Source organism: Impatiens glandulifera, chromosome 7 (assembly GCF_907164915.1).
Source record: "Impatiens glandulifera chromosome 7, dImpGla2.1, whole genome shotgun sequence".
NCBI lineage: Eukaryota > Viridiplantae > Streptophyta > Magnoliopsida > Ericales > Balsaminaceae > Impatiens > Impatiens glandulifera.
Genome location: NC_061868.1, coordinates 3705477 through 3728029, shown reverse-complemented (window position 1 = coordinate 3728029; position 22553 = coordinate 3705477). Strand labels below are relative to the sequence as shown.

General features: G+C 28.0%; 2 protein-coding genes across 2 annotated transcripts; both read left to right on the top strand.

Moving 5' to 3' along the window:
• The first annotated feature begins 2426 nt into the window (after positions 1 to 2426).
• On the top strand, positions 2427 to 4295 carry LOC124944980. Its single transcript, XM_047485333.1, has 6 exons — positions 2427 to 2570; positions 2691 to 2771; positions 2869 to 3078; positions 3237 to 3410; positions 3699 to 3845; positions 3918 to 4295. The coding sequence occupies exons 1-6, from the start codon at positions 2427 to 2429 to the stop codon at positions 4293 to 4295; spliced, it is 1134 nt and encodes a 377-aa protein (XP_047341289.1).
• A 13757-nt stretch (positions 4296 to 18052) lies between these two features.
• LOC124944975 lies at positions 18053 to 19890 on the top strand. The gene is made up of 7 exons (XM_047485329.1): positions 18053 to 18196; positions 18299 to 18376; positions 18474 to 18683; positions 18835 to 19008; positions 19100 to 19150; positions 19297 to 19440; positions 19513 to 19890. Exons 1-7 carry the CDS (start codon positions 18053 to 18055, stop codon positions 19888 to 19890), a joined length of 1179 nt encoding a protein of 392 aa, XP_047341285.1.
• Positions 19891 to 22553: the final 2663 nt, after the last annotated feature.

Here is a 22553-nt window from a genome sequence, read left to right as displayed (position 1 = left end):
AAGGGTTATACTTGTTTTTTTAGGTTGCAAGTTTGAAACATAAATATAAAATTTTTAATTTTATTTTTAACCATTTTAAGTTTATGGACGGGTCAACACACATTCCGATCTAAGTATCCATTTACTCTCACATATATGCCGGATCGAGAGCTGTGGTTAATTTGGATATATATGTGAAAGTAAATGTATATACTTTGGTCGGATCGTGGGTTGACCCGCTCATAAACTTGAAATGGTTAAAATAAAATTAAAAATGTTATATATATTGAAGGTTGGGAATGTTGTGATACACATGGAAAACATAAAAAACAAGATAAAACCAACAACAAAAAATTTACAATAATTTTAAAATATGTACTCAATGTGTCTTATATACAAAATTATAAAATTATTTCAACAATCATAAGTTGGTTTAGTAGTTAAAGTGTTAACATTTCATAATTAAGACCAAATCCTTTATTATGTGGGTGCAAGAACATTGGTAAATGGAGGACTTATGCATTTTTTTAGTATTAAAATTATAAATTTAACTAAATGTTAAGTTTTGAAAGTGATATATTATTATTATTATTATTATAAAATCAAAATAAGAAATTATAAAGGAGTGATAGAGAGAGGGAATTTGGTGAGGGAATGACTAACATCACATTCATTGTTGGAAAATGTAAAAGTGGGAGGAAAGAGAGAAAAGAGAGAAATTATTTGATTTTTTCAGCTTATAAGATTATGCCAAGTCATTCCCTCACCAAATTCTCTCACCTAATCATTTCTCGAAATTATATACTTGAAATAATATTTTAGAATTGATGCAAATTTAAAAAAAAAAATCAAATATATTATATTTTATTAATTAAAAAGACTGAAATAAAAAAATGTTTATTAAAATTATATTTTAGATATTTTTTAAACTTTATATAATGAATTTAAAATTATAAATAAACATTAAATTTGAATTGAATTTAATACAAATTAAAAACAGTTCAAATATTATTTTTATTTAAAATATTATATATATATATATATATATATATATATATATATATATATATATATATATATATATAATATTTTGTTTATATTTTTATCTGTACACAGAACGGAATGAATACTAGTTTATTTAGTATAGAATATACAATAATCTCTAATAGGAATAATATATTAATAAAGATTTCTGATATATAAAAGAAAATGTTAGGTAACTATTTAATTGATATCATCCGTAAAGAAATCTTTTAGAAATAGAATTATACTTAATTAATTTAGAATAAGTAATAAATGTGGTGTTAACATATATACATTTTCTTATTTGATTTTATTTTTATAAGAAATTAATTTTTATTAATTAAAAAAGTTATATTAATTAAGTACTTAATATTTATCAACAAAAAAGAGTTACAATATGCTCATCTATATTTATAGATATGTAATATGTAGATCTATACTAACTTAACTTAGTTAAATTTATGAACTAATAAAAGATCATTTAAATCAAATACTATTAAAAATTAGCTCATTTAATCTCTATTATTAAATATGTTTATTTTTTTTAAAATAATATTTAATAATTTAATATTTTTTTTTCTTTTTTTTTTATATTAATTAATTAATCGATTTATCTCTTTTTACTATTTTCTTTTGTTTATTCTTTGTTTTTTACTAAATAATTAATAAATTCATTTATCTCCTTTTACTATCTTCTTTTGTTTTTTGATTATTTTATTTTTATTTTTATTTTTTCTACTACATTGTTTCTTACTGTATCAACCTAGATTATTTTAAAATTATTTAATCTCTTTTAGAGATTAATACTTGAATATTGTGATGTATAAATTAGTTAAATATTTACTATACTATTTAATTAGTTAGTTTATAGAACAATATATTCATTTGTCATCACCTTTGATTTTTACTCTAATTTTTATAAATATGACTAATACATAATATGTGTTCAACTTGTGAAAAATAGTTTGCACTACAAATAAAATTTCTTGAAAATAGATTGTTCAAGTAATTATTTAATAAAAATACTTAAGTAAAATATAAAAATATTAGAGTATTAAAACATTGAACTACTTTATACATTACAATATTCATGTATTAGTCTCCACCTAATTTTAAAATAATTTAAGTTGATATAAAAAGAAACAAAATTAAAGAAAAAAATAATAAAAACTAATAAAATAATAAAAGCAAAATAATAAAAAGAAATAAATAAATTAATTAATTAATAAAAAAATAGACAAAAGAAAAGAAAAAAAACATATATTAATTAATTAATAAAAAAAAGAAGAGAGAAAAAATAAATATTTAATCAATAAATATTAAATTTTTAAAAAATAATTAACCATTGCTACTCGGATGATAGATTTTTTCCTACCATATATAACTTTCACTAAAAGAATTAGTTCTTTTCAAACAATTTTCGAATGGCTTTAAAGAAAAATGAAAGTAAGTGGCCAATGTTATCAGTTCTATTTGTTGCATTTCAATTCATATATCATGTTTCTAGCCACAACTCAACCGAAGGATCATTGGATTTGAAGCCAAAAGGGACTATAAAAACAATAAAGGTTAGATATGATTTAATTTGCATAATCAATTCAATATATTTATATATATATATATATATATATATATATATATATATATATATAACTTTTTCTGATAATTGATGGAAATGTTATTTGCAGATTGATGATGATGAAACAATTGACTGTGTTGATATTTATAAACAACCAGCATTTGACCATCCCCTAATCAAAGATTTACAGGTAGTTTATGTTTGTAGTATATAATCAACAAATTTAGATATAATTGATTAAATGTTTTGTAATTAGTCATTTGAAATTAATTGTGTGACAATGATAGATGGAACCTAGTTACTATCCTTTTGGAAAGAAATTGGATTCAAATTTAACATTAGATATGCTTCAAGATTGGCACAAAAATGGGGAATGTCCCCAAGGCACCATCCCTATAAGAAGAAATAAAAGCTCCGACAATATTTACCCAAAGAAGTCTTCTTTCATTACGCGGCACCAAATTAATCAAAGTCTTAACCAAGATAACGGACACGAGGTATGTATTATGTATATATAGAACCCAACTCAACTTAAACTTTTAGAAGGTCAAAATTAATAAGTTAAGTTTTTATTTAGTTGAGTTTGAATTGGATTGGCTTTTGCTTTGTTTCAACCCTAATTTTAATAATGTTTATTCTTCTTTCTTTTTTCAAGTATGCTATAGTAAGTGATCAAGGATCTTCTTACTATGGAGCCAGTGGGGTATTTAATTTATGGAACCCTAGGATAGAAAATAACGAGATAAGCTTATCTCAAATGTGGATTATTACAAGTTATGATCAACAAGATTTTTACAAAAACATGAACAGCATTGAAGTGGGATGGATGGTAAGAAATAAATGTGATTTGTGAAGTTTTATTAAACAAATAAATGTAGAGTTTGACTTTATCTTTCCTTAATTTTTCATATATATTCAAGGTCAGTCCAATTTACAATGATAGAAAAACAAGACTCTTCATATATTGGACGGTAAGTTACTTACTTCTATCAACATTATATTAATTTATTTTTATATAATATAAGAAAGCTCAAGTACTAAATGAAGTGTGTAGTTCATTTAATTTAAATTCAAGCTCAAATTTACGATTGCTGACTTTTCTATTGTTTTAAATTAGAGCGATGGGTATAAAACCAAAGGTTGCTACAATCTTAATTGCCAAGGATTCGTCCAAACAAATAGAAAATATTCATTAGACTTGCCAATATCACGAATTTCGATACATGGTGGAAAATTGAGGGAGATATCAATTAACGTATTCAAGGTATGACCCGTGATTTCAAACTTCTTCGAACTTTTAGCATGGGTTTTGTGTAAAATATGAAATTTATTGTAGGACGGAGATAAATGGTGGCTTCAAGTGCAGGGTATTATATTAGGGTATTGGCCTACGGTTATCTTTACCGACTTAAGAAACAATGCTAATCTTGTCCAATGGGGTGGGGAGATTGTGAATCAAAGAAATTATGGCCACCACACAACTACTCAAATGGGTAGTGGTGAATTCCCAAATAAAGGCTTTGGTAAATCATGTTACATTCGTTCCTTAAAAGTTCTTGATCATGGTTTAATTCCAAGAGATCCAGGATACTTGGTAAAAACAATATCGAAACCAGCATGCTATGACTTAACATTTACAAAAAACAGGCCGGGATCCTCGCTTCAAACATTTATCTTGTATGGAGGTCCGGGATTTTCTTCAACATGTCAATGATACAACGTTTATGTTGAAGAATGTATGTAACGAAAATAAAAAATAAAAAATGAAATGTGAAAAGAGCTGGATAGTTTGATCCTTTTCATTATTTCACTAATAGTGGAGACCTTGATATTTTGGAATTATGATGCTCTAAGGTTTTTACTTTTTGTTTTGAATATATATTTTTTTTTTCTATCAAAGCTTATTTCTTAATTGAATCAAATCTAAGATATATTTTAATCTTTAAGCAAGTCTCTTTAGCAAATTAAACCACTTGATGAGTTATCTTTTATTCTTTATTATGTTTATATTAGTAGAATTTTAATTACTCTTCTCAAAACATTGCGGGTATTCTTGTTCTGAAATTAATCGATTTTAAATAAATTATAAAAATACAAAATCATTTTTCTATCCCTATACTATGTTAATAACAATCATGTGTTCATTGTAAGATGGAGCCAAGCTCGTACCAGAAAGGTTTGAAAATGACAAACACACACGAGACTCAATTTTTCAAAGGCGTAAAAATAGAGGAGGTCCATAAGAAAAGGTTCCCATAAGAAGATAGAATAAAAAACAAAAATCATTTTGTCCTTCTATCAAAATCACTCAAACATTATACTAACAATGATTTTCAAAATGTATATATAAACATATACGAATCCAACTTTTAGATCCATATAGGATTTAAAGTTTTATCGAAAATGTTAAAAATATGTAATATACGAGTTTATATTTATTAGTCAATTCGTAACAAGCTTAATAAATAAGAAGCTGAAAAGTTTGTGTTTAACGGTTAATTCTTAATTGCCTATTAATAGTCTCTTATGTGTAAATACAAAAAATATATTTTGCTACAATAATAAAAAGATCTTTCTGTATTTTCTTTTTTTACATGGTATCAGAGCACGATTGATCCAACTCAATCTAATCTCTTGAAACTCCGACCTTAAATCTTCTATTTTCACCAAGCCCAAGTGGCTCTCTAAATCTTTTGTTTTCCACTTTCTTCATCGGATTGGCGAAGAATGACAATATAATCTCTCGAGACTCAGATTCTCTTTATCACTGTCTCATTTATTATTCTCAAATTATTTCTTCTATTTTCTCCAAGCCCTAGTGGCTATCTGAATCTTTTTTTCTCCTTTTCATCGATTTGGAGAGGACCAGCAATGACCACCGGAAATGGTCAAAAAGGATTTCTCACCCATGGAAATGGGAAATGCAGTATAGTGAGAGACTGGAATTTGGTTGGGTCAAATGAAGACAAGGCCTCTAACGTCTTTAAGGTGGAGAGTTCCTCAGATTGGGCTCTCCCTTTAAACAAGCAGACCCAAGCAGAAATGAATACTCCAAAGCCTAATCATAATAAAATACATGATGTGGATCCAGACAACTTAAAGCTCTTTCTCCAATTCTCTAATTTCATGAAAACCCGACAAGAGAAGTCCACTAATCAAGTGGACCCATGTAGTTTTGCGCATTCTTCTAATTTCAATTCCTTTTTGCGCATTTTTCTAACGTTGATGTTGTTTTTCAAGAAATGTCGATCGGGATCACGATTGGTAGAAGAAGACTTGAAAATAACCTTTACAATATTAAACTTTCTAGTTATGCTTTACATTTCAAGAATAATTATGATTTTCTATGGCATCGTCGTTTAGGACATCCATCAAAGTATGTACTTAGAAAATTATTTCAATCGAAGTTTGATTTTTTAGACTGCGATGTATGTCATTTTGCTAAACAAGCCTGAATTTCATTTCACAATTCAAATAGTATATCTAAAGCTCATTTTGAGTTAATTCATTATGATGTTTGGGGTCAAGCACCTACTACTTCTTATAATAATTTTAAATATTATGTTTCATTCATAGATAATTTTTCAAGAGGCACATGGATTTTTTTACTACACGATAAATTAGAAGTATTTTCAAAATTTTTAGAGTTCGTTTCTTTTATTGAAAACCAATTTCAAGCTTCAATAAAATTATTTAGAACTGACAACGGTACTGAATATGTCAATAAATTTTTTTCCTCTTTTCTCAAAACAAAAGGTATAATGCATCAAACCTCTTGTGTTCATACCCCAACCCAAAATGGTACAACGGAAAGGAAAAATTGTCATCTTCTTGAGGTTACTCGCTCTATATTATTTCAATCTAATGTTCCAAAAAGATTTTGGTCCGATGCTTTACTTACTTCTACTCACCTCATTAATCATATTCTTAGCAGCGTTCTTAGTAATTTGAGTCCTTTAGAAAAATTAATAAACAAGAAAAGTGATCTTAATCATCTACGCGTCTTTGGTTGTGTATGTAATGTGCATATAAACCATACTGATACATTAAGTACTCAATCAGTTAAAGCTATTTTTCTTGATTATTCTACTACCCAAAAGGGATATAAATGTTATGATCATATTTCTAAAAAACTCTATATTTCTCGTAATGTCATCTTTAATGAAGATGAATTTTACTAAAAAAATAAGGAGGATAATAGTGATGATATCAATGAGTTTGGATAGAAAGATCATGTATTGCCCATGGATATGAATTGTTCTTGCAGAAATATATTTTCTGATAGAAATTCAAATACTTCTCAAAATAAAGAGGCAGAAAAAGGGACACCATGTGATATCCCACAAAAAGAAAGTCACAATGATTCAGTTACAAATAATGACTATAAAACTCAAAGTGACATTTCAGACACTATTCATGAGACATTAAGTACACCTTCAAGGGGAGAAAATAACAATGGATCTATCTCCGGAGACATTTTAGAAACAACTACAAGGGATGACAATGTTCGAAGGTCCTCAAGAGTTGTTCAAACATCGAAAAAACTTAAAGATTATCATCTTTATTTGGTAATGTATCATATTCAAAAATACTTATCATATGAAAATGTCTCTAATGAATATCATACTTTTATCACATCTGTTGATAAAATAGAGCCCAAAACATTTCAAGAAGCCATGTCCAACCCTACTTGGTGTGTTGCAATGCATAACGAATTAGAGCCTCTAGAAAAGAATAATACATAGACACTTGTCCCTCTTCCTAAAGGTAAGAAAGTGGTTAGTTGTAAATGAATATACAAAATCAAGTATGATAGCTTAGGAAAAATTGAAAGATATAAATCCCGACTTGTTGCCAAAGGATACACCCAAACTTATGGATTAGACTATGAGGAAACCTTTGCACCCGTAGCAAAAATGAACACGGTAAGGATATTATCTATTGCTGCAAATTAAAATTGGGATTTACATCAAATGGATGTAAAATATGCTTTTCTTCAAGGTGATCGGCAAGAAGAGTATATATATGTTTATCCCACAAGGATATAATGAAAATCTTAACTCAAAATTTATTTTTAAGTTGAATAAATCTATTTATGGACTCAAACAATCTCCAAGGGCATGGTATTCTAAACTTAGTAGCGCCCTTGTTCATCAAAACTTTCGAAAAAGCTCTGTTGATTCTTCTCTTTTTATTAAAACTACTGTCAATACTACTATTATTGTACTTGTGTATGTGGATGATATTATAGTAATAGGTAATAACTCAAGTGATATCCTCAAGGTTAAAAAGTATCTACAGGAGCAGTTTGTTATTAAAGACCTTGGAACTCTCAAGTATTTCCTTGGGACAGAAATTGCTCATTCTAAAAAGGTTTGTTCTTTCTCAAAGAAAATATGTCTTGGACTTATTAAAAGAAACTGGTAAGCTTGCTGCAAAACCCGCAAAGACTCCCATTGAAACAACTGCTAAATTAAACATTGAAGAAGGTACACCTCTTCATGACATTCGTATGTATCAAAGACTTATAGGTAAACTTATCTACTTAACAGTTACTCGTCCCGATATAACCTTTGCAGTTAGCAATGTAAGTCAATTCATGCATGCTCCAAGAACTTCACACCTTTCTGCTGTTTATAAGATTCTACATTATTTTAAAGCCTACTCCTAGAGTAGGCATATGGATGAAGCGAAACAACCGCATTGACGTCATTGGTTATACTGATGTTGATTGGGTAGGCAACTTTGATAGAAAGTTCACTACTGGCTTTTGTACATTTGTTGGAGGAAATCTAGTTACGTGGAGAAGTAAGAAGCAAAATATTGTTTCCCGTTCAAGCGTCGAAGCTGAATATTGTGCTATGGCGGCTACTATCGGAGAACTCATTTGGATTAAATATATTCTTAAAGACTTGGGAGTTGAGCTCAAAACCATAAAAATGTATTACAACAATAATGCTGCTAGATATATTGTATCAAATACAATATTGCATGAGCGCACCAAGCACATTGAAGTTGATTATCACTTTATTCGTGAGAAGGTTCAATCGGGTGAGATTGAAACCCCTTTTGTACCTAGCAAAGATCAACTTGCTAATATTTTCACGAAGGCTCTAAATAAAAGAAATTTTGATAGCATCATCGACAAGTTAGGAGTAATCAATCTCTTTACTCCTAACTTGAGGGGGAGTGTTAGAAATATGTAATATATGAGTTTATATTTATTAGTCAACTCATAGATAAGCTCAATAGATAGGAAGCTGAAAGGTTTGTGTCTAACAACTAATTCTTAATTGCCTATTAATAGTCTGTTATGTGTAATTACAAAATATATTTTGCTACAATAATAAAAACATCTTTATGTATTTTTTTTTTACAGAAATATTTTATCTAGATCTAAATGAACCCATTTAGTTAATTGAAATAATTTGATTTGTGTCGCTTTAGTTTGTCCAAGTTAAGACTAAAGAAAGAGTTTACCATGGGGACATGTAGAGCTTTCTAGGGTGGAATCCCAAAATGCGGAGGAAGATGAATTAAGCTCATCTCAAATGTGGGTTGTATCAAAACATGGTCCAAACTTCTGTATTGTCAAGGCAGGATGGATAGTAAGTTTATGTACAATGATAATAAGCCTATAAACAAACTAATACTCTTGAAAAATAATTTACTTTCCCATAAACTTTTGTTGAGTTGTAGAGCCAACAATTATAATAAACATTAAAAAGTTAATTAGAATTTATTAAGTTTGAGTTTGGATTTGAACTTGACCAAGAGTTATTTATGTTTTATTCCCTAAATAATTACTCTATAAATATGTTATTGTAAAGAGTTTAACAGGAGGAGATATAATTTTAGAGAGATAAATAGTGTGATGCAAAACTATTTATTCCTTCTTCTTCATAGTGAAATTAGGTGGCGACTGAAGTGGACGTACCTCAATTTGAGGAAACTAAAAATTTGTGTCTTCTTGTATTATTTTTTTCTTGCATTTTTATATATCATTTCAAGTAAGTCAGATTTGGGGGATCCAAATCCTAACAATTGGTATTAGAGCTTCTAGGATAGACCAGATCATTTAAAATGATGGAAGACGAGAACATTATATGACATGGAATTAGAAGATTCGATGGAATAAATTATGCGTTCTAGAGGATGCAGATTGAAGATTACATCTACGAAAAAAGCTTAATGTTCCTTTGAGTGAGAAACCAGAAATGATGGATAAAGTCTAATGAAAACTATTTGATAGACATGTTTTGAGAGTTGCTCGATTGACCATAGCAAGACTATTGCTCACACCATAAAATAAAAGAAAAATATAATGCGTCTGATGAAAACTCTCTCTGATATGTATGAGAAACTATATGCTAACAACAATGTACATTTAATGAAAATGATTTTTAACTTAAGAATGATTAATGATACTCACTACTCATTTGAACAAATTTAATACAATAATGAATCAGTTGCTATATGTTGAGATTGATTTTGTGATAGAGTTAGTGCCTTGATTTTGTTAGCATATCTACCAAATAGTTGAGAATTTATGAGGTTTCGTAACACTATTGGAAATTTTAAATTGAGATTTATTGAAGTTAGAGATCCTATTTTGGCTAAATAGGTTCGTAAATTTAATTTTTTGGAAAATGTTTAAATATTCTGCACTGAATGTTGAAAATATTGGAGAGATAATAATGATAAAAATTTCAATCGAGGTAAGAGTAAATCTATATCGAGTAATGGGAGGAGTCAGTCCAAGAGTGTGTGAACATTTGATTGCTGGAATGGTAAACATGCACTAGTAAAAAATGTGTTATTAGTGGCAAAATTTAACGGCGGTATATAAAATCGTAGTTAATACCTTACATGTAACTACGGTATATAAAACCGCAATTAATATCTTACTTTTAACTGCAGTATATAAAACTATAGTTAATAGTCTTATTTTTAACTACGGTATATAAAAACTGCAGTTAAAAGTCTTATTGACAAACATATCTTTAACTACGGTTTTTAAAACCGCAGTTAGAGACTATTAACTGCGGTTTATTACCGTTGTAAACTATTAACTGCAGTATTTTTCCCGCCCTTATTGATTATTTTTTTTTAACGGCGGAACTTTTAACGGCGGTTGACTACGGTATTTAAACTGCAGTTAATAGGCTTTAACTACGGAAAACTATCTTTTAATGGCGGTTAAAACCGTCTTTAAATATTACATTTTTACTAGTGATGGTCACTTAAAAAGGAACTGTAAAACACCTAAGAAGAATCATGATTATAAAAATGATGCAGCCAAACACAGTTACAAAACTATCATTGATGTGTTGCTTCAATCAGTTGATTGCCCGATAGACTCATGGATTTTGGAGTCGAGAGCATTTTTCCACACCACTTCCGATAAAGATTTAATGGAGAAGTATGTGATTGGAAACTATGAGAAAGTTTTTCTCGTAGATGGTGAGCCACTAAATATTGTTGGCATGAGAAACATCAAATTGAAGATGACAAACGATTTTATTCGAAAAATTAATAAGGTGAGACGCATTATAGGTTTAATGCGCAATCTGATTTCTGTTACACAACTTGATTACAAATGTCACAATTAGTTGTGGAAACAGTTCGTGGAAGATGACTAAAGGAGAAATAGTTGTTACTTAAATTCAAAAAATTGAAACATTATACATTACTTAAACATGTAAAAATACAGTTACTACTATTGTTGATAACTTGAACAATGACAGTTACTACTATTGTTGATAACTTAAACAATGAATTATGTTATTGAAGGTTATGCCATATGAACGAAAATGGATGAAAATTCTTTTGAAGAATGGTAAGATTCCTTACTTATAAACACTATATTAATTTATTTGAATTAATATTTTATATAATACTATTGAGCTAAGTACTGGAGAAGAAGAGTGATTAGGAGAAAAATAGTTCACTTTAAATTCAATCTCAAATTTACAATTGATTGTTGAATTCTTTATTGTTTTGAATTAGAGAAATGGATACAAAACAACTGGTTGCTATGATCTTAATTGCAAAGGTTTTATCCAAACGAATAGATAGTTTTCCTTTGGCATGCCCTTATCACGGATGTCCATATATGGTGGACAATCGATGCAGCTATCAATTAATATATTCAAGGTATGATCGATGATCATACATCATCGAATTTGTAACAATCATATTTTTAGATTATGGGTGTAGTATAAAATGGTTAATAATGAGGATATCAAATTATTGTAGGACAAAACAGGAGATAAATGGTGGCTGCAACTGCAAGGTTCAATAATAGGGTATTGGCCTGTAAGTATATTTACAGATTTAAAGAACAATGTTAATCTTGTCGAATGGGGTGGGTGTTACAATTATTCTAATTAAATCCTAATTTAATGTGTGAGAAATTAAAATCTAAATGGTGGAAGCGTACTTTAATTTGATAAATCATGAATCTTCATGGATTGAATGATTCTTTGATCTCTCTTTCCTTTAACTTTCCTTATGTGGAATGGTTTTTCCATTTGATGAGTAAGTCAATATGTTTCTCTCTCTTTTGATGGGGGACACAAAGGAGAATTGACGTACATCAAATGGGGACCATTACCGTTACATATAACCAACAATAAGTTAGTTAATATAGTTATGTCATTTCTAATTTAGCCTCTTCATAAAATTAGAAATGTCACTTAGGTATCCTCACTTTATATTCATGACAAATACAGCAATAAGTCATAAACTTAATCACATTAGATCACATTATTTTGGTTTATATTAAATATGACATTTGCACAATTATTTATTATACTAATGACCCTAAAAATTCTAACAATCTCCCACTGGGTCACGTATGTACAAAAATAAATGTATCAACCATAATGCGCCTGAAGTTTAATGTCAATTCAATCATATGTTGTATAAACAATTTTATCAATTAATTATATCAATATAGGACCAAAGAGCTCGTCGTTGTATTTAAGCACAACTAGACCCAACAATGATTACATAAATCAATACAATTAATTGACAAATCATATCATGAATGTGAGGAATGAAAATTCAATGCAAGGTGACCTTTTCAAGTCAATTTTCAACAGGTCCTACTTGACTTTAGTGAGATCATACTTTAAACATAATTATACAAAGTGTAATGAACTGAATAATACTTAATTTCTAATTAGAATAAAAACTTAATAAATATCTATAAAATAATTAAACTGGAAGATGTCAAAATTACAAACTCCCACAGAAGTTAGAGATCGTTGATCTCTACGACACACATACGAGCAATATCCTCATGAAAGACATTAGATGATAAACCTATTGCCAAGAGGTTCATAACCATAGAGTTTGTACATAAATATTTTATAGAAATTTATCCACTTTGTATCATTTCTTTCATATCAATAAACTTGATGTCAATATCACATAAGTTGATGCCTAGTAACATGTCACAAATTCCGCTACAATATTGGATGATGCCTTAAGTGTTTGTTTGACACTTTTTCAAGAAACGACAAAACCAACTAGAGAAAAATATAACCCGAAATAGATTTCATACTGTTTTGGCATCCCGTAAGATCTAAGTCAGAATACTCAATGATCTCAAGACTTTCCGACTTTCTATATGTGAGCATTTAATTCTTAGTTCTTTTCAAATATCTCGTGAGTATTAGCTACTTAATGTCAAACAAAATTTGTAACAAACAAAATGTCACCCATATATAAAACCATATATAGACGTTTACTCCCACTGAACTTGTGATACACAAATAATCAATTAAATTCACCTCAAAACCAAAAGAGATAATTGTTATTTTGTAGAATTTATGGTATCACTAACGAGATGCTTCTTTAAGTCTATAGATGAATTTCTTTAATTTGCAAACTATATTAATTCGGTCTCTCGACACAAAATTTTCTCATTGCACCAAATCGTTTTTCAATGTCTCTATTGAAAAACCCCTTAACATCTATTATGGTGAAGCTTCATATCAAAATATGCAATGAGTACCATAAATTGTCCTTAAAAGTAAATAAATTAAACTAGATTGTCATAAAGACACTTGATTTTGAGGTTGTTGAGTTTGTACTTAATGAATTTAATCAATATTGTCTTGTTACTCTTAATTTTTGAACATTATCATCAATATCAATAAAATTTTTATCAATGTCAAAAACACTTGAGATATAAATCAAATATTCCACAATAGGAATTATTGATCTAAATCATTTTTAAGACAAAATCATTTCTCCCCTCAAACTCAATATCCTCAAAAAAAAAAATATTGCGGGCTCGTCTAAAAAAAACTATCTTTAACTTGACATAATAAAAATTATTGCACTTAATCACTTAGAATATTCAATAAAATAGTTTCTCACATTTATAAACTTAAGTAACAACTAAATTCAAATAATGATTTATCCCATCTAAAAATACTTAATGCAACATTAATATCAAGTCTTTGGACAGTAATATTAATTGCTAATAGTATTTTGGTGTAATGATCAAACATTAATAATAAGAAATGTCAAATAATCAATCTATCTTTGGATTGATTAATCATTCACATAAATAAAACTATATAATTATTACATATTTATCATCACAAGTATTAATGCAATTCTGTCAACCTTTGGGCTAAATAATATAATCACATGAATTACACAATATTACCATTCAAAATTGTCTTCAATTAATTTCAACAAACATTGTCACTTTGGTGATTATTTGTATCAATCAATACAATCCAAATAATGAACAATAATATCATTAATTTGAATTTAAATGTTATATTATTGTATAACCAAATCAATAATATATGGTTTTCCAAAAAAATATATAATTTATTTTATTATAAAAAATAAAATTATATTTAGGCTAAATCTTACTTCTTGAATTTAAAATTTATAATATCTCATATTAATTAAATTAATTAATAAATCTTCAAGATTTATTTGAACAAATTTTAAATATTTTTATGACCTAAATTCAATTATTAATTAATTTATTAATAATCATTAACCTTAATCTTTTAATCCTAAAATAAAGGATATAATTAAAATTTTATTATATATTGATTTATATATATATATATATATTTATATATATATAACCTTAAACATTATTCCTTAATTCTCTTTAATTTATAATATATATTATATATTATATATTATTCAATCTAATATAAAGATATATAACTTCTCTTTCGCATCAATCTTTAATCTCATGATAACATTATATAATCTAATATAAAGATATATCAATCTTCATGAAATATATATAAATATAATCCGATTTATTCAAATCTAATATATATATATATATTCTTAATAATATTGGCTTATGTTGGAAAACATTTACTTTTATTTTTTAATTATGATACTTTTTCATCAATTTATATTTTTTGTGAAATTATGATGAAAACAATCAAACAAAAACAAGAACCTTATAAGCTATAATAAGATTTGTCATAAATTTTGAACCAATAATAAAATCAGAAAAAAATTAAAAATAATCCATTGATAAATCTCAAAGGGAAGCAATGGTTTATAAATCACTCAAAACCCGATTGAGTCGACCTCAACACAGATCTTGATGCTCCCGTTAGGCCTTTATAGAATTTGTTCAATATTATATTTTTCCTTCCGACTTTTGACCTTCTACTTTTTCGATATTGTTTTTAAAATTTTAAGATTCTTTTGACTAATCTTGTTGTAATTAGCTAGTGTCACTCTTGTATAATGGTAAATGATTAGTGAGTATAAAGGCTAATGTTTGTCTAAAACTTAAACTTAATAGAGAAGTTGAATTTACTGAAGTCGGTGTACTTTAAGATTTAGAGACCAAATATCACATATATTTTAATTTATAACGTTTTAAATTGAAGTTAAATTTTAACTATGGGTGAGATCACTTTCTGAATTAAAAACAAAAATTAATTTCTAAAAGTTGTTCGAACATTCATATCTTAGTAGCATTGTCAATTTGAAAGTTTTTTTTTTTTATGTTTAATACAAAGGTTCTCTCGAATTATTCAACAAGAAAACATATTTTAAAGTATAATTTTTTTTTTTAACATCTTTCACTAGTATTACCGTAAATTCAAACATCGACACAATTCGGATATAAAGTCATTTATAAAGTTTTTCATATAATTATCACCATAATTATCACCATTGTCCCCTCTTTCTTCATATTCTAACTCATAATTATTGTCTTATTTATCAATAAATACCATAAGAGAATCGAGCCCTTAAATATATTTTTGACTACCTGCATATTGACAATCAATATTCATTCATTTTTATTGAGTTTATACATTCTATAAATATCTTTGAATGGACCTTTTATAACAAAAATTTTAAAAATAAAATAAAATTATAATATCATTAATTTGTTCTATCATGAATACAAAACTCTTTACAAAAAAAAAGATTGTTTAAGAAAATTAAATTTAAAAGTTATATGCAACTACCTTACAATATTAATAAGTTTGACCCCAGAATTATGATTAACAATTATAGTGTATTAACTAATTAATCTATCAAATGTAAAATAAGATAAAGGATGAGGATTTCTTGATTTTGATCATAAGGTTGATTATTTTTATTATGAAAACTAATTACATAATAAATATTGATCATGTACGTAATTATTTAATCCAGATTTATTTTGTAATTATTTTTACAATAAAATAATCAACTTATAATATACATAAAGAAATACTCATCCTTTATCCTTTAAAAAAACAGCAAAACGTTAATAAGAACTCTTAAATATATTTAGAAGACAAAGTTGTCACATTTATTTATTTATTTATTTTGGAAAAATGACTCAGCATCATTTTATTAAAATTTTCCAATAACAGGAAAAATCCGCGATTTTAAGAGATTATTCTAGACATACCTAAAATGATTTTGAAGTCGTATCATTCTAAATAAAAGTAAAACGTAAATGAACTATCTGGTTACAATGTTTTTATTTCTAATTATTTCAGTAAACGGTAAATTCTAATTCCGTTTCAAATATTCTATTTGAAGTTGTCCCATTTATTAATTAGAAATAATTATTATATTGATTCTCTAATGGGAATTATATCTTATTTATTAATAAATATTTTTAATATCTAACGAAGAAAATTTTTAGTGTCTCAAATAGGAACATTTTTTATTATTTATTAGAACTTCTAAAAAAATATGTAGTTAATTTGTATATTTTGGAAAGTAAATATAGACAAATATTTAGTCAATTTGCAACAAATAATAATTTGATCTCAATATATATATATATGTCTGTCAATTAATGTTTACCTTGTGTGTATATATATGAATTATTTTGCAAATTTATAAAGATGAAGTTTTCCATAATTTATTTAGTGACATCAATTTGTGTAGTATATATAGACATGGATTCCCTCATATGTATAATATATTATTAAAGATTTCTAATATATAAAAAATATATTTAGTGTCTGAATTAGGAACATTTTTTATTTTTGAATTTCAAAGGAAAATATTACATTACTTTTTAATTGATATCATTAATAAAGAAATATTTTTAGAAAGTAAGAATAGAATTAAATTTAATTAATTTAGAACAAGTAATAAATATGGACTAAAAATAATATATTATCACTACAAAAATGTCTTAAATTGAGATTTGATCTTACATTTAAAAAATGGTTTTAGTTTCTTCTAGGGAATTCTTATCTTTATATATATATATAAAATTATAAAAAATATATTTAACTAAATAGTTTAAGTTTTTAAAGTGATCGATTATTATTATTATTATTATAAAAAATAAAATAAGACATTATATACTTGAAATAATATTTTAGAAATGACGAAAAATATAAAAATAAAAATATCAATATATATATATATATTTAATATATTATTAATTAAAAAGACTGAAATAAAAAAACAAAAAATTGTTTGTTAAAAATAAATTTTAATTTTTTTCAAACTTTATATAATGAATTTAAAATTATAAATAAACATTAAATTTGGATTTAATTTAATAAAATTAAAGCTAATTCAAATATTATTTTTATTTAAAATATTTATATATAAATAATATTTTGTTAAGTAACCTGCTAGTTTATTTATTGACATTAATTAGTGTAGAATATACCCTGAATCTCTGTTATAATATACTAGTAAAGATTTCTGATATATAAAGAAAATATTAAGTAACTATTTAATTGATATAATCCATAAAGAAATCTTTTTAGACAGTATACTTAATTAATTTAGAATAAGTAATAAATGTGGTCTTAACATATATATACATTTTCTTATTTGATTTTATTTTTATAAGGAATTAATTTTTATTAATTAAAGGAGTTATATTAATTAAGAAGATACTTAATGTACTTAATGTTTATCAACAAAAGGAGTTACAAAATATATATAACTTTAAACTCAAAGAATTAGTACTTTGCAGACAATTTTCTAATGGCTTTTAAGAAAAATGAAAGTAAGTGGCCAATGTTATCAGTTCTATTTGTTGCATTTCAATTCATATATCATGTTTCTAGCCACAACTCAACCGAAGGATCATTGGATTTGAAGTCAAAAGGGACTATAAAAACAATAAAGGTTAGATATGATTTAATTTGCATAATCAATTCAATATATATATATATATATATATATATATATATAACTTTTTCTGATAATTGATCAAAATTTTATTTGCAGATTGATGATGAAACAATTGACTGTGTTGATATTTATAAACAACCAGCATTTGACCATCCTCTAATCAAAGATTTACAGGTAGTTTATGTTTGTCATATATAATCAACAAATTTAAATATAATTGATTAAATGTTTAGTAATTAGTCATTTGAAATTAATTGTGTGACTATGATAGATGGAACCTAGTTACTATCCTTTTGCAAAGAAATTGGATTCAAATTTAACATTAGATATGCTTCAAGATTGGCACAAAAATGGGGAATGTCCCGAAGGCACCATCCCTATAAGAAGAAATAAAAGCTCCGACAATTTTTACCCGAAGAAGTCTTCTTTCATTATGCGGCACCAAATTAATCAAAGTCTTAACCAAGATAACGGACACGAGGTATGTATATATAGAACCCAACTCAACTTAAACTTTTAGAAGGTCAAAATTAATAAGTTAAGTTTTTATTTAGTTGAGTTTGAATTGGATTGGCTTTTGCTTTGTTTCAACCCTAATTTTAATAATGTTTATTCTTCTTTCTTTTTTCAAGTATGCTATAGTAAGTGATCACGGATCATCTTACTATGGAGCCAGTGGGGTATTTAATTTATGGAACCCTAGGATAGAAAATAACGAGATAAGCTTATCTCAAATGTGGATTATTACAAGTTATGATCAACAAGATTTTTACAAAAACATGAACAGCATTGAAGTGGGATGGATGGTAAGAAATAAATGTGATTTGTGAAGTTTTATTAAGCAAATAAATGTAGATTTTGACTTTATCTTTCCTTAATTTTTCAAATATATTCAAGGTCAGTCCAATTTACAATGATAGAAAAACAAGACTCTTCATATATTGGACGGTAAGTTACTTACTTCTATCAACATTATATTAATTTATTTTTATATAATATAAGAAAGCTCAAGTACTAAATGAAGTGTGTAGTTCATTTAATTTAAATTCAATCTCAAATTTACAATTGCTGACTTTTCTATTGTTTGAAATTAGAGCGATGGGTATAAAACCAAAGGTTGCTACAATCTTAATTGCCAAGGTTTCGTCCAAACAAATAGAAAATATTCATTAGACTTGCCAATATCACGAGTTTCGATACATGGTGCATTAAGGGTGATATCAATTAACGTATTCAAGGTATGACCCATGATTTCAAACTTCTTCGAACTTTTAGCATGTGTGTAGAGTAAAATATGAAATTTATTGTAGGAAGGAGATAAATGGTGGCTTCAAGTGCAGGGTATTATATTAGGGTATTGGCCTACGGTTATCTTTACCGACTTAAGAAACAAGGCTAATCTTGTCCAATGGGGTGGGGAGATTGTGAATCAAAGAAATTATGGCCACCACACAACTACTCAAATGGGTAGTGGTGAATTCCCAAATAAAGGCTATGGTAAATCATGTTACATTCGTTCCTTAAAAGTGCTTGATCATGGTTTAATTCCAAGAGATCCAGGATACTTGGTAAAAACAATATCGAAACCAGCATGCTATGACTTAACACTTACAAAAAACAGGCCGGGATCCTCGTTACAAACATTTATCTTATATGGAGGTCCGGGATTTTCTTCAACATGTCAATGATACAACGTTTATGTTGAAGAATATATGTAACGAAAATAAAAAATAAAAAATGAAAGGTGAAAAGAGTTGGATAGTTTGATTCTTTTCAATATTTCACTAATAATGAAGCTTGATATTAAGGAATTATGATCTCTAAGTATTTTACTTTTTGTTTTGAATATTGTTTTTTTTTTCTATCAAAGCTTATTTCTTAATTGAATCAAATCCAATTAAGGTAACTAAAAAAAACTGCTCATTTGTAACCGATGGCCCGCAACAATCTATGCATTAAAAACGGTCTTTAACATTTGTTTTAACATTATTTTGGAATTTCAACCACATTTGCAAATACCTCTAAACATTGCAAATCGCTAAATACCGCTAAACATTGCAAATCGCTGGTTGCAAATTTGCATTGGTGTTTACATTAACTGTTTTAACATAATTTCCACTAAATCCAATTTATTGCATAAAATTCACTTTTTTTCTAAAACTGTAACTAACCATCGTTAATATATATTTTTTTGATAAGATTTATAATATATCTTTTATTAATAAATTTAATGTTTTGCAATAGAAATTCTATTAAAATGAGTTTATTTAATAATAAAAATATATATTCAACATAAACAGTAATAACGTATAAAATTATGAAGTGTAATATGCTTTTCAATAGTCAATATAACAAATAATGAAAATGAAGCAATAAAATTTGCATCTATTTATTAAAAGTGTATTTAACAAATACTGCAACATCTAGCGGGGTATTAGAGAATCAGCGTTGTGGGTGGCGATGAGAGGTGGCGGGGTTTGTCTAGGATTTTGGGAGGCTAGGGTTTAGGAACGAGGGAAAAGCAAGTTTGGAGAGAGAATGAAATGGGAGAAATGATAAAATCGAGAGGGAGTGTTTGTCGTTTGGGGATAGTTTTGGCGCAAATAAAATATTTACGCGGTATATTAAAAAATTTCGACTGAAGGTAACTACAATAATTTTTGCATTAAACAATACATATCGTGAATTAATTTTGAACTAAAGAGTTCTACAACAACGTATGCATTAAACTGGAATATAGTGCTGAACTATATATAATATGTACAACAATAATATATATTGAAGGTCAATGACGTTTTAATGCAGATCCAATGACATATTTGGTCATTATTTTTCAACTCTCGGGTAACAAATTCATATTTAGATAGAAACTATCAATGCATTAATCTTCATTTAGCGCTCAACTGCATATTGAAAACCAATGCCGTTTTTAATGCAGATCCAATGTAATTTTTAGTAATTATTCTTTTTATTCACGAGCAATAAAACATGCGAGGTTCAAAGACTTATTTTCATTTCATATAGTTAGAATATTGCATAATTTAACAAAATATATTAAGAAAAATTATCTGTAATTAAGTGAGCAATAACATTTTGATGCGGTGCGAGTCGAAGAGGCGTTTATGCGAAAGTTGCAGCATCCGAAAATATCTCGCAAGTGTCAGATTTCGACGATTGCCTAGTGTTTTTCGAGCGGAAACGTTTAGGGGCTCAAAATCGCATTTTTTATTAGTTTCGGGTGTTTTTTTGCAATTTATTAAAAGTTGTTTATTTCTTTTGCAAGCTAGGGTTTGAGTATTTAAAGGATCTTAAAACACTTTGTTAGGAAAAGATTATTTAATCAGAAAACGAGGTTTCCTCAATATCTATCGACTTTCGGTATTCGTAAGAATCAACGAATCTTGATAAAGATTCATCCTAGCCACGCACGCTGCATCAGTTGGTATCAGTTTCCAGTCGACCCTGAGGTATGCCGCCCCGAAGACAGCCGCGCAACCCTACCCCTGGTGCTGATGATGGTGACCTTGCTGAGTTGCGACGTGAAAACGCTGAGTTTCGCCGTGATAACGACGATTTGAGGCGGCAGGTTGAATGGTTGACGCAACGGATGGATGCATCTATGCACATGCACCACCCTGAAGATGATGTTACGATGACAGATGAAAACCCTCTCGGTGGTCTTCGGAATCGATCCCCTGAACGCCCCAATCATCGCTGGGAGCAGGCTTTCAGGGTGGACATCCCTAAGTTCGATGGTAGTCTATCACCGGAAGAGTTTATTGATTGGCTTTCTCAGGTTGAAGAGATTCTGGATTTCAAGGAAGTTCCTGCAGATCGTCGTGTACCCCTTGTTACGATCCGCTTACATGGTCGTGCACAAGCATGGTGGCAGCAGTTGAAACAGACACGTGTTCGTCATGGTAAGGCAAAGCTCACGAATTGGGACAAATTCAGGAAGCATATTAGGGCTGCGTTTCTACCATATAATTACGAACGTAACCTGTACCAGCGGTTCCAGAATCTTCGTCAGGGTTCTCGTTCCGTGGATGACTATTCCACTGAGTTTTACACCTTTGTGGCTCGTGTTGACCTATCTGAGTCCCCTCTCCAGTTGGTTTCTCGCTATATTGGTGGCCTTCGCCTCCAGTTGCAGGATATTTTGAATATGTTTGATCCCTTGACTGTTTCTGAGGCACATCAGCGTGCTTCACAGGCTGAGAAACAGCTAGCCAGGCGCGGTTCGGGTAGCTTTGGAAAACAGGTTGTCCCCACTAGTGGCATTGGTTCTTCTTCCCAGTCGGCCCATCCCACCCCAGCCCCCCCTCGCGGCACTACAGCCCCCCCGCAGGGA